Here is a 13,808-nt window from a genome sequence, read left to right on the forward strand (position 1 = left end):
TGGAATGGGTTGCTTTCAGATGTTGTAGAGGCAGTGGGTTTTAGAAAAACTTGATAAGTATATGAATGAAAAGGGCTGGGTTTAAGTTTTTTATTTTAATTTTTTAATCATTTCAATTTATTTTAGAGAATGGAACAGCCGAGACGGACCATTAGGTCCCATGTCATCCCAAAATATTATGTTACATGTTATGTTGTTGAGTCTCATAAATTTGGCTGTCCAAAAATGAATTTGTATAGCTGTCAACTGTGCATTTTAGAACATGAAAAATATATTGGTCACTAGAATAAAATGTCCTAAAACTACAATATATCTGGCTTTCCTAGTTAGCCATAAGTAGATTACAAAAATTATTTTACGAGCACCAAATGTGACCATCACATACCAAGTAATTCCACTGTCTGACAGTTTGCATCACAAAAACTAAACAACAACATGCAAGATTTAAGTACAGTAGAATCTGCTCTGTCTTTTATTGGCTACAAACAGCCGTGTAAAGTTGATTAGGAAAAGATTTTGAAAACTGGAAAGAAAGTGGGATTTATTTTATTGCTCCAAATTAGATTGAACATAGCATATTATTTCTGCTGTCCTAAATGAAATGTTATTTCATGCACAGAATTTAATTTATTCATTTTTATATAAATATGTGTGTGTGTGTGTATTATCTATAGATTAATATATTTGTAACTTCATCCCCATTTTTGATGCACGAGATAGCTAGGAAGACAAGTATTTTGGGAAGTAGTTTTATGATTTTGCTTTTTTACAAAGTCAGTAGCATTTAATTATGCAGATAATTAAACAAAACCTGAGGGCAGTGAAGTCTTAAAGGGGGTGAGTGGGTAGAGACAACCTTGAAAGACCTGTTGAACCCTTGTCTGTGTGTTATGTAACATTGACTGAAGTTTAGGATGATCTGTAGCTATGAATAATAAATGATATTGTTCTCCCACAGAAAAAATAACTTAAAGGTAATTGTGAGAGTACCGAAAGAAAAAGTTTGTAAGCATTTCCACGACACCCTAAATTTTGCACTTTGAAAACATGAGTGCTGCAAAGTAATATATTTCTTTAGAATTTCATAAAACATTTGTGTAGAGATTAATGCATTTTATATATTGGACACAACAAACCAGGTACATATGAGCCTGGGAACAGTCCATCATACCAACGAGTCTTTACCTTTATCGTTTATTCAAACAAAAATCATGTTATTGTGTGGAGTTTGTAGATATTTACTAGATTGAAATGTCTGTTTAACAATGATAATGAGTTATTGCTTAAACTAGGAAAGTAAAGTGTGTTTTAGTGTGTGATATTGTAATCAAATGTTTAATTTCTTACTGAAGGGTAGAGTGAAATGTCAATAATAATAAATATAAAACAAATGTTTTTCTGTTTGAAAGTAAAAAAAAAAAAATGAATATGTAATAGATATACCGTGTGAAGCTTTTCACTGAACCTCACGTTTTCTAGTAAATTTTGTCAATTTTCACTGGAAAGTGAGCCAAATCTCTCAGGTAAATAGTTAAACCAATCAGCTGATGATCATTGTTTACTCGTGTTTAGTTAATCTTCTAGATATTGGTAGGTCAAAGTGCGCATGTCATGACCTTTTTGCAGAGTTACATTCAAGATTTAAACTACTTTATTATCAGTGTACGATAATAAACTTAGTTTATATTTAAAATTTTAATATTCAAGTTTTAATTTCAAAAGAAAATATTTAAATAAATTCGTAGTCAGCACTTTTATTTATCACATGACACTTCTTTGCTCTGACTTACCCATTTTAGAAGTTTTTTCCACTCTTATATTATTTTCTAAGTTTCTGAGAACTTACACACTTGTATGTTAGATACCCCAGGGATAAAATAAAAATGTATAACAACAGTCCTTCTTGCTTTAATGATTTATGTGCCATAAACTGAAACCTTAAATTTCATGCCCCTTCTAGCACATATTCTCTCTGAAAAATTAGAGTAATTCTGACATTTGCTATTGGATTATTTATCACCAATAGAAAGAGCAGATTTTTTATTTACAGTTTTCCTTATGAGGTTAGTTCTTACAATAAATTTTGAGTTATTATGAGTCAATTTCATAATTTGATACCTCTAAAATTGCCTTGACCAGGAAAGGATAATATTTTTACATGCATATATAGTTAGAAAGCCAGTTAAATTATAATAATTTTTTTTTGCATGTTCATATAAATAAAAATTAAGTAAAGACTGACAACATCCTTACAAAAAATAGGTTAACTTAAGACTTTTAGAGAAGAAAAAATGCAAGTACTAAATTTCATGCCTTTTATGCATATTTTGTATTTATTGTTGTAACATTTAAAAATTAGAAACTTGTTAGGCTAGATAAAAAAAACAACAAAAATTGTAATTTGCTGTACTAATGAGATGTACTCCATAGCACAAGCATGTTTCTTGAGAACAGCATGTTCTAATTTGACTGAGCATGCTGATAACTTGTTGCTGAGTCTTCATAAAGCTTCCCTGTTTTAATATTAATAATATTAATATTAATCTAAGCAATAAATCTAAATGATAAGGAGATTTGGCTGTAAAAATAAATAGGTGTGTTATTGTCTATAACAATATGCAGTCATTTTATAAAAAAATGAAGGGTAATTTAGGTTTATCTCGTGTTTTTTGGGTAGGTTACAAGGTCTATCAAATGGATAGTCTGTATAAATGTTAAGGTAGAGAAAATAACAGATAATATATAAAGGTATATTTAAGAAAATGTTTTGATATTCATTTAAGAGGTTTAGAGGTTAAGCAAATGAAATTTAAAAACTGTAAAATGAACAGGTATTTTTGATCTTAACAAAAGTCAATTTACTCTGACTCTACAAATCTGATTTTTTGTATGTAAAAGACTTGTAATATTTACTAAAAGCTTGCCAACTGTCATGAAGATACACCTAGTAAACTAAAAGTTGAATATATAATTTCATGATTACATGGGAGTTCCAAAGCTGGTCAAAATGACCAAGCATTCAACCTTAATCCCATCTAGTTTTGGGGTTGGTCGCTCGGGTAGTCCTTCTCCGATAATTTCTATCTATCACACCCTCTCGAGTTACACCCGTTTCTCTCAAATATATCTCGATCTATCCTATCTTTCTATTTCAGTTTTTGACATCCTCTACTATGTCTGCCTTTGACTAACATTCTAAATATTCTTCTCACCGGGTTATTTTCCACCCTTCTTTCCGTGTACCGTGCCACCTTTATCTTCAAGTTTTTTCTGTTATCTTACATACCTCAACCCACTTTCTAATATCACTCATAATTTTCTCCATAATGCAACATAACATTCTCATTTTCATCCTCTCCTGCAATTTTTTTTTTTCTCAGTGCCCATGTCTCTGATCCATACAGCAGAACTGATCTAACTACTGTATTATAAATTTTAATCCTGATTATCATCTTATTCACACCCCTATCATCTTTACCTCTAATCTCATATTTTGATTTTAATTTTGTGTGATTGCATTGATAGTTTCCACTGAAGTACTGTTGTTACTGCTAAACTCACTAAACAGTTTTAATTGCAGCTGACACTTGCTTGACTAGCAAGTTAATGTGAAGACTTTGGGTGTCTGCGACCTTATCGCATCCAGTAGTCTGTTCACGTAGGGATGTGTATGAAGTGTTGTGTGTTGTTTTAGTTCCTTGGCTGGTTATTTAGTTTAAAACTGTTTCATACTTGAAAAGGGTAGGCAAATGAAACATTTTCAAGAGTATGATTGCACATCTTAAAATTCGACTCTTCTCGTTACAGTTTATAAACTTTTTAGCTCTTAGTTAACACGATAAAATAACTATTGATTTGTGAGAGTTCTCATTAATTCATCTAATGTTCATATTCAATTATATTAAATAGTATGTGAGTGATGATGACAAAACGTTGTACATTTGCTGTCATGTTAAACTTATATTAAAGTTTTTCTTCATTACCCATTTAAGCCGTCTCCAGCCATTATTGATTGAGAAGCTTGTTGCAAGTTAGTGAACTTTTATTATTTTTCTTCATAAGCTCTGAACATTTGTGTAAGATGTACTTTTTTATAAATGTGGTAAAAAAATCATTAGCCAAAGTTGTTCATTTTGCAGTAAATATGTATTTTAATTTTTTCTTTTTTAGGAATCAGCGTGGGACTAGAAAGGTCCTGAGCGCATCAAATCTAAAAACATGCAAACCATCAAGTGTGTAGTTGTTGGTGACGGTGCAGTGGGTAAAACCTGTTTGTTGATATCTTACACAACCAACAAGTTTCCATCAGAATATGTACCAACCGTAGGTTTCTTTTTGTATCATTTGTGGTGTGAACCTTTTAAGTAAAGTTTTTCATTTTTTCATTAAAAATTATTATTCTCTCAGTTTATTCTTTTAATTTTCTCACGGCTTATTACATGATACAGACATTATTGAATGATAACATAGAAACATGAATGTCTAGATCAGTGGTTCCAAATCACCAGTCCACAAGATAGTTGTAAAAAAAAGTGTTTTAAATCATAACCATTGAAGCATATTGTTTTACAATGTATTTTATAAGTACTTTAAAAATAATTTGTAAGAAGTGGCTGTTAAATTTTGAAATTGAAACCAGCTAGATTATATTGTACAAGATAGGATGTCTTTAGTTGGATTGTACTGGTAAAATAAGCTATAGGTTGCTGTACATCTAAATCAAAACATTTTCAAAATGTACCATTTTTTTTATACAAAAATATCTTCGCTCTCATTAAGCTTAAATATTAATCACTGAATTCTCCTTTTTCATTATTTTCTTTGTGTACCAAAGTGAAACTTGTTCGACTATAAAACTTATTTTTTCTTCTGCATTCACAAATGAACCTTTGTGGGTTGAATAGTAATTGTTTAAAAGATTTTAAGGAGATATTTGATTTATTTTCTGACTTTATGCTCTCATTCTACTATATGCAGGTGTTTGATAACTATGCAGTAACTGTGATGATAGGAGGAGAACCGTACACCCTTGGTTTATTTGATACTGCTGGCCAAGAAGATTATGATCGACTGCGTCCTCTCAGCTATCCACAAACAGATGTATTTCTTGTTTGTTTCTCTGTTGTATCTCCTTCTTCTTTTGAAAATGTTAAAGAAAAGGTTAGTTATTCTCATGTTATTAATTATACTTGGGATTATTTCAGATGCATTTCAAATGTTTTTTAAAATTATTTATGGAGTCTTTTACAATGCTAACACTTTTTGCTATTTTTACAGTTACCGTTTTGAAACTTGTGTATGCAGTGAGTAAAAATGCTTGGCATGTTATTGTGGTGTTTAAATTAAAAATGTACTGAACTTTTTATCATTTTTGACTTTTTTAGTTCATTATCATCATTTGCTTAGCAATACTGTGATTAAAATATGTTTTCTGTTACTAAATCTTTGTGTTAGAGTTTGAGATTTAATACAGTTATTTCAAGCTCTGGTGTGCTTTTCAAGGCTAAGTTTTGATTACTTAATAGTAAAAGGAAATATTTATATAACTTCTCAGTCATCAATTTTATGTATCAATTGACACTTCGTTGCTCCAACTTGTTCATTTTAGATATTATTGCTACCCATATCTGAACTTCTGAATTTAATATACCTTATACATTTATAGTATAAATATAAACCATACAGTCAACTCTGAAGCCATGCCCTCCTTTCACATACTGTTGCTCAAAAAATTAAGTAATTCTCTCTGACATTTGTTATTGGATTATTTATAACCAAGAAAAAGAGGTTTTGATTTACTGTATTACTTATAATGATGACTCGTTCTGAAAACAGTTTATGAAGTATTTGGCCTACAGTTTCGTTCTTTGCTGTCGTCAAATCCTCAACCAGCCAACAGAATTATTTCAAACCATCTATAGGTTAATTAGAAAGCCTGTGAAATTATACTAATTACAGGACATTTTATTAGTTGTGCATCTAATTATTTTTTGAAATAAATAAAAATTCAGTAAAGTACTTAAAACAATCTTACCAAAAAGTAGGGTTAACTTATCAAGATTTTGACTGTAAAAAATAAAAAAATATTTAAATACTTAATTTAATTTTTATGTATACAATTTTTTATTATTATAAAAGTAACTAAAATGTAAAGATGTAAGATATTAGATTAGATAAGAAAAATAGATTAAAAAAATTAAATAAAAAATATACTCTGAGACATCTTCTAAGTGTAGCATGTTTCAATTTGACCGATCATGCTGATAAACCAACACTTTGTTTACACAAAGCTTTCCTAATATGATAAATTGCTTTTTTTCATAGTGACTGTGAAAATAAATAGTGTGAAACTGTCTGTTACAATGTGCAGTCATTCTAGAAAGAAAAAAAAAGAGTAACTTAGATTTATTTCATGTTTTTTGCTGTGTGGTGGTTATAAAGGTTGGTCATATTACTTAAACCTGTATATGGTTAATATTAGGGTGGAAAGGATAAGAGATAAAATACAAAGTTGTACTAAAAAACAACTTCTGATAAACATGAAAACCACTTTGTACTCAGGCTGACTCAGTAAAAACTTCATAGATTCAAAAACAAATCTTTAGTAAAAATAGTTTATTAAAAAATATGGTATTTTATATACAAACAGATTTATAATGTGTACTAAAAGCTTCCCAAATTTCATGAAGATACAATTACTACATCCAAAGCTATTGTAGGTAGAGTTTAATTGTTACCTGGTGGTTACAGAGTTGGTCAAAATGACCAAGCCCACATACAGGGTTACAGTGTTATTCACAATTAATTATTTTAGGGTTTCCAAATGTTCTGATATTACTTTTTAAGCTAATATATATATATGAACATTTTTTAAATCCTTTATTCTAGTGGGTTCCTGAAATAACACACCACTGTCAGAAGACACCATTCTTGCTGGTTGGTACACAGATAGACTTACGTGATGATGCTGCAACTATCGAAAAGCTGGCTAAGAATAAGCAAAAACCAATCACATATGAACAAGGAGAAAAGCTGGCCAAAGAACTTAAGGCTGTCAAATATGTGGAATGCTCTGCTTTGACACAAGTAGGTGTTTGTTTTTACAGCTTCTTCGGGAATACACTAAGCTTAGTCTGGTTTAAGTATTTGAGAATAATCTTAAAATGTTTCAATGCACTTTTGTTCATTATGCCATTGTTACTTCAGTTAGAAATATCACATTTAAACAAGTGGCTGGAGTAAAAAATCTGAAAATTCAAAAGTATTTCAGGGTGTATTCTTTAAAACATTATTCTGTACTTTAACATGAAGTTATCCGAATGAACAGTTAATGGAACAGAAACTGAGGTACCCAAATCAAAAGGATGAAATAGGCACCAGACACAAACAGTGGAATGAGCAAAGCTGTGGACATGTGCTTTACAGAGGAACTGAAGTTTGAATTGTCCAGCAACAATAGTTTTTTGACAGTGGAGAGGAAAATGGTATTGTAGTCACTGTACAACATCTACAATAAAGTAAAGGGTGGGGATCAGTACAAGCTTGGGCCAAGATCCCTATTTTGGTATCTATACAGAATTGATGGTGCCTTAACTGCTGACAGGTACAGGTGGGTTATGATACATTATACCATTTATTCAAGAATACAATTCAACAGGTGGGGATTCATCATCCAACAAGACAATGATCCTAAGCTTGCAAAAAAAAGTTTGAAACAATATCTTGATAGTAAAGAAGACTATGTAATGCTGTGTGTATAGCAAAGGGTTTGCAAACAAAATACTAGTATATTTTGCAACCTAATGAATTTGTCATCTATTTGACATTACTTGTTTGTGACTCCTTTATGTGTATTTCTTATGTGATTTCATAATTATTTTCTTTACTGCATATACATGTAAGGTACATAAAAATTATTCATTTGCTTGTGTATGGATTATTTGTTTTGTCTGTTTCATATATTTTGTAATGTATTTTGCTGAATAAATATAATGTATGTCGGGATTGATTACTGAAAATATCTATACACTAGTGAGCTACAAGTTGATAGTCTATAGCTAATTTTAAGTAATATATTGCTTTTAATGTTGGAGAATGTAACCTATCCGGTTACAACCTCAAGAGATGTAAAAAAAGTTTGTTGTAAATTGTTCAGTAGTTTTTATTTAATAACTTCATATTTAATGCATCATCTCATATATAGTTCTTCCAAAATACAACAATCGCAAGAGTTTTTGTAGTTTTGTAACAATAGATATTCTTCAAAAATTTGGATTAATTGACTGTGTTCCATAATTTAATTTAAAATAAATATTTGTAGAGGGCTGATGTTATGTTGACCTATTCTGTATGTTTTTGTATTCTTACTATCAAATAGTGCTCGATACTGACACAATTTTAGACGTTCTTCAGTTGATTTTTTACATTCTCAAAATGTTTTCTAGTTTAAACAAGAGAGAGAATCCTCAATTACCGTGCCACTTGAAATTCTTTTAGGCAGGATTAGAGTAGAATAATTTGAGATCTTGGTCATGGTCAAATACATCAATCAAAAGGGTTTGACCTCCTGAGTCCAAAACTGTAATTAGATCTCAAATCGGTCAAGAGATGATGGAGCTACGAGCTAAAAGTTTGTACTTGAAAAACCCAGAGCCATTCTATGAGCCTCTATGCCTCAGCTAAATATGTGAGAGCACTGAACTGACTATGACTGACATATAATGTCAGCATCACTACATTTTATTATTTAAAATAGCTCCCAATTGTATGATCAAGAAGTTTTAAGTTATGAAAACCTGAATGCACAAATTGGCTTTTGAGTTAGTGTACCATCTTTGAAAAAAATACCCATAATAATCTATTTTGATAAGATGACACTAGATAAGGTTAGAATTGTAACTTAAGCTAGTCAGTATGTTTTGCAATTTAAGATAGGTGGCACTGCTCCTTTTAATGTTTCATTTATCTTGGATATTCTTTGCAACAATTTCTTAAATTATCATAAACTTTTGATCAAGGCAAGCTACTTACGTTGATCCAAAAAATCTAAAAATTGATCCAAAAATGAATATTGCTAATTTAACACACTGTTCTTATTTGTAATGTTTAAAGTGCATTGATTCATATTTTGATTGTTTTTGCTGTCAGGATTGTATTAAACCTCAGACTTCACTGTTCGTGAGACTGCTAACACAAATAGTCAGTCTTTTCCCCTTTAACAGCTACTACTAACTAACCAGGAAAGCTGGTAGAGTAAATTATTTATTTATGAAAACAAATGAAACATGAACTTCAGAAAAAATGTACCTTAGGTAAGATAATTCAGTGTTATTAATCACTTGTTTCAAGATTGGTCAATTCTGAAGAGATCCAGATGTGCATTATTGAATTTACCCTCTGCTGTTGAAAATGTGATTTTGTATTTCAATGAATTACTCTCACAATTTTTGAGAAGACTCGCAAGTGTGAGTCAGCTGCTTACAGTGAGTGGTTGAATAAATTTTCTAAGCAGTGAAAATACATTATTTAAACAGTTAAAGTGTTAAGTTAATCTATATAAACGGATTAGCCTGTAATTTTCTCTTCTTCTGTTTATTGGGTTTAGCCAGACTGATCATTCTTGATCTAGTGTACATATCGTAAAGTACAATCTTCTTTTTTTTTTACCTTCTCCTACTAGATTTTACCACACTGGCTATTCATAGATAAGAAGTTCAATATATTATAGAATAGTTAAAATGTTTACATATTCCACACGTACATATAGCACACATAAGTCAGTCTAACTACCAAATTAACTAAGCTCTTTGTATTTAACTTGTATTGTATTTAATTTAAAATTCATAAGTATATCATAGTTACATTATACCACATCAGTATAATGATTTTTAAAACCAATCTAGAGAATTATCTAGGTTTTCAGATGTTAAATATCACATAAAGATCTAGGCTTAGATACAGCAATCTTAAGGGTAGGTGGATTGTATAAAATTGGATTAAAATATTGTATTCCGAAGTTGAAATTATAAAGAGGAATAAATCAAATTTTAATAATCCGAAGCTATGTTTGCCACTAGTTTCGTATAGAAGCAGACAAATGCTTATAATATTGACAAGTCATAATTAAAAATAAGAACCTACTACCTCTTTGATTTGCTGAGATATAAGTATAGTTAGCCAATCTAGTAGTTTTGCTCCTCCCACTACTCCATTCTTTCAAAACCTCTTGTCTAGTCCTACCTACTTTTATTTTTCTAACAATTTATAACCAATATGAAGAGCAGTTACTTGTGTACGTAAATCTTACAGCTGTTTGTAAACAGCTTGAAGGAGAAAATTGTAATTTCATCAAAAATGTTGAAGTGTGATGACTAAGTTGTTGCTCTGAAGAGAAACAGGATTTTTTAAAACTCGTATAAAGCTTGGTTAGACACCCAAATAAATTACATATGTTTTGTGTGCACTAATATAATAAGTTGATATATTTTTTATTATTTTATATGCATTTTGAAGCATAAAAAAAAATAATAGCTCTACACCCTCCATTTGGAAGAATAAGCAAGGGTTACAAGTAAAAGGGGTAACATGGTTGGTCCCATGGACCGAGTCCATGTTGAAATAGTTAACAAATTACTGATTAGTTTATAAACCATTTACTACTGGTATGGTTCATGTATTACATTCTGTTGAGTTATTTCTTTTTGCCTGTTACAATACTCAGTTTAACATACTTGTGAGAAAATTGGGTGAAATCACAGATTGTGTACAAGATATTTATGAAACTTCATCTGCAATTGGTTTGATTAATTCCAGTATTAATTTTTCTGAGGATTGCATATTGTTAGGGACCTTGTAACTAGAAAGTAAAGGATGCACAAGTAAATTGGTGCATAAACAGTTTAGAAAAAAATATTTTAAAACTGTTGGAGTTCATAGATTTAAATCGCTTCCTGAAAAAGTGTGGAAGTTATGAAAAAGGTAGGTAAAATTTTGAAGCAAGTTCATGGACAATTAAGTGTTAGGTTTAACAGGGAGCTTATGTAGTTGTATGCAGCTGTCCTTTTTTCTTGCAGAATTGTGCACAAGCAATATTTTAAACTTAATTACTTATAACATTTATGCAAGTAAGTAGTCAAAACGTTTCGTACAGTTGTCTAAATATTTACATCATTCGTAACGTGATAATGTTTCCGTGATGTGGTAAGTTATCTCCTTAACATTGTATTAAATATTTTATTGATATGGCTGTTATGTATCTGCTTAGCTTATTAATTTAATATTACAAACGTAAAAAAAATCTGAAATCTTTTGTATGCTGAGTTAAGACTTCTGTGTTTAAAGCAAAGGAATCATTGGTCTCTGTATTTGCATCCGACAATTATACAAATGAATAGTTTTTGGTATTACTTATAGATTAAACAAATGTTAAACAAACCATTTCATAAGATTTATGTTTGAGAAAAACTAAGGTATGTATACATTGTCTGTATTATGTGTAATCGGTGTTTCTTGTGGAAATCATTCATATGCCCTTTATATTTTATGAAACAATACGAGGAAGTAAATGTGGTCATAGATTTAAAATAAAATTACATTTCTGGAAAGATAATTAACTACTTTTATTTATCAGATAAAAAGTTGTAATGTTTTTTTTTTGTTTGCTGTTTTATAGAAAGGGCTGAAAAACGTGTTTGATGAAGCAATCCTGGCTGCTTTGGAACCTCCAGAGCAGAAGCCAAAACGAAGATGTATCTTATTATAAGCTCAGTTATAAACTGAGGTGCTGCAGTGTAACACTCCTCCAGGTATTGCCTCACCTTTTGGCAGTCAGTGAAGTCTTGTTAATCAGTACAATAAATTGGAAGTTATTGAAAAACTGTGGTTAGGGACTGGAACTTGTATGTTCATTTTCACTGAATCAAAAACTTACTGTGAATCACTGTAGCATGAATCAGAGTCAGCAGTCTTCTAAAAGTTTGAATTAAAATGTGGGTCCAGTATACCTCCCAAGTGAAGAACTAACAAAGATTAATGAAGATTAAAACGTACGCTTTTTAAAGACCAATTTTTTTTTTTTTGACATTATTACATGTGTTCTCAAGTAAGCTGTTGTGTTTTTAAATTTATTATAATTACAGAATAGGCAAAGTTATTTGACTCGTAACTGAGGAACTGTTTGCTACATACATTTGTTTATAAGAACCGTAGTAAAAAACTGATTTAACACTTTGAAAGTAATGCAAATACAATAAAAACTGCTTTTTTTTTCTTTTATATATATAGATACAAATCTGATTATGTAAAAGAAATATTTATTCTTAAGTTACAAAAAAATTACAAGTAACCTTTTTTTATTCCTCTCAACCAAATACTGGGATGTAATTATGCAGTACAAAACACAGGTTTGAAGCTTTTAGTACAGTAACATAAAAAATTATACAGTTCAGCTTAGTACATTTAGTTTTACTGTTGATCTTACCTTAAACTTTAAAAGTCTTAATATCTAATGTCACTGAAGTTTATAGTAAATTTCTCAGTTTTGGTGTATACTGCACACTTTAAGCATTCTCAATACTTGAATAGATTTGAAACCATTATGGTATCAAACACAAAATTACTAGTCTGTGGAATAAAAAAATTTCTTCTGGAATGAAAGTAGAACAGTTTATATTCATGTGAAGTGCTGTTCGCTTTGAATAAATTAGTAGACAAACTGTACCGTACTTGGGTTAACAGTTAAAATTTACTTAGAAAACACGGCCTTTTCACGTTCCACAATTGTAATGATTCCCTTAGCAAGTTGTACCGTCAAGATCAGATGAAGTGTGACAGGGTTTTAAATAGTTACCTGACTTGGATGCATGCTACTGTGTTACATGTCATATTATGTTAATGTTCTAAATCTGATTAAGGGAAGGCAGTAGCTAGTAGTTAGTCTTTTAACTAAGACTTGAAAAAGTACTACAGTACTGCTGATTTCTTCAGAGTGCATTCCCTCTAATTATTTTTTACAAATAAAAAAAAAATTACCAGTGGATTGTCTTTGGTGGTGAACTAAATATTTGCCTTGTAGTATTGTAGGCCAAGGTATGCACTCCTGTTAGACAAGTGTCACATATTACATAATCCTTGATAAAGTATGTCACATCAGTTAGCGTAAGCGCAAAGTATTTGTATTTCTGTTGTATTTCACTCCTCCAACTTCTTTTCTTATTGATTAATGTATGGTAATTAAAGTTCTGATATTTTGTGTTTTGTACAAATTTGTTTTGTTAGGATATATGCCTTTTTTTTTTGCTGTTGGATTAAAATCTAAAACTACATTTTAGCATTGTCATTTAGTATTACTAAACCATTCAGTCAGGAGTATTTTTTGAAAAAACGTGAAACCTTAGTATACCTTGTGTACAAAATAAGGTTTTCTAATAAAAAAAAAATATGGAAGAGAAATTAAGTGTGTTTCTTACTTATATGAAAAATGTAATATGAAGCTCCATTGATGATGTTTGATACTTAGAAATTTTTCAAGTGTTGGGATTTTTGAGTGGCTGACTTTTGCTCGTGATCTTGATATTTTTAATTATGTAAATTAATATGGCATGGAATTCCCTTCTGAAATAATATTAGAAGAAAAAACATTTTGTAATTTTTCTCTTTAAATCTTTGTTTATTTCCATGTGTTCATTGTAACATATGCTTCAAAGCTGATTCATAAAGTGTATTTAACTTTTTTCTTTTATACAAGTATTTTTGTTCCAGAAATCTAGTGTCTGTATTTCTGCCTGAAAATTAAAATGTGTAAACCTCAA

General features: G+C 30.2%; 1 protein-coding gene across 3 annotated transcripts in view; it reads left to right on the plus strand.

The window, feature by feature from the left end:
* The window catches only part of LOC106462657 (cdc42 homolog), a 19,410-nt gene extending 5,602 nt beyond the window's left edge, over positions 1–13,808 (plus strand). For all 3 annotated transcript variants that reach the window (XM_013922601.2, XM_013922602.1, XM_022389973.1), the window contains exons 2-5: positions 4,171–4,323; positions 4,978–5,160; positions 6,889–7,086; positions 11,672–13,808. In XM_013922601.2, coding sequence (XP_013778055.1) covers positions 4,219–4,323; positions 4,978–5,160; positions 6,889–7,086; positions 11,672–11,761 — 576 coding nt within the window. In that variant the 5' untranslated portion in view covers positions 4,171–4,218 and the 3' untranslated portion in view covers positions 11,762–13,808. The remainder of the gene's footprint in view (positions 1–4,170; positions 4,324–4,977; positions 5,161–6,888; positions 7,087–11,671) is intronic.

This window comes from Limulus polyphemus, unplaced genomic scaffold (assembly GCF_000517525.1).
Source record: "Limulus polyphemus unplaced genomic scaffold, Limulus_polyphemus-2.1.2 Scaffold1217, whole genome shotgun sequence".
Taxonomy (NCBI): Eukaryota; Metazoa; Arthropoda; class Merostomata; order Xiphosura; family Limulidae; genus Limulus; species Limulus polyphemus.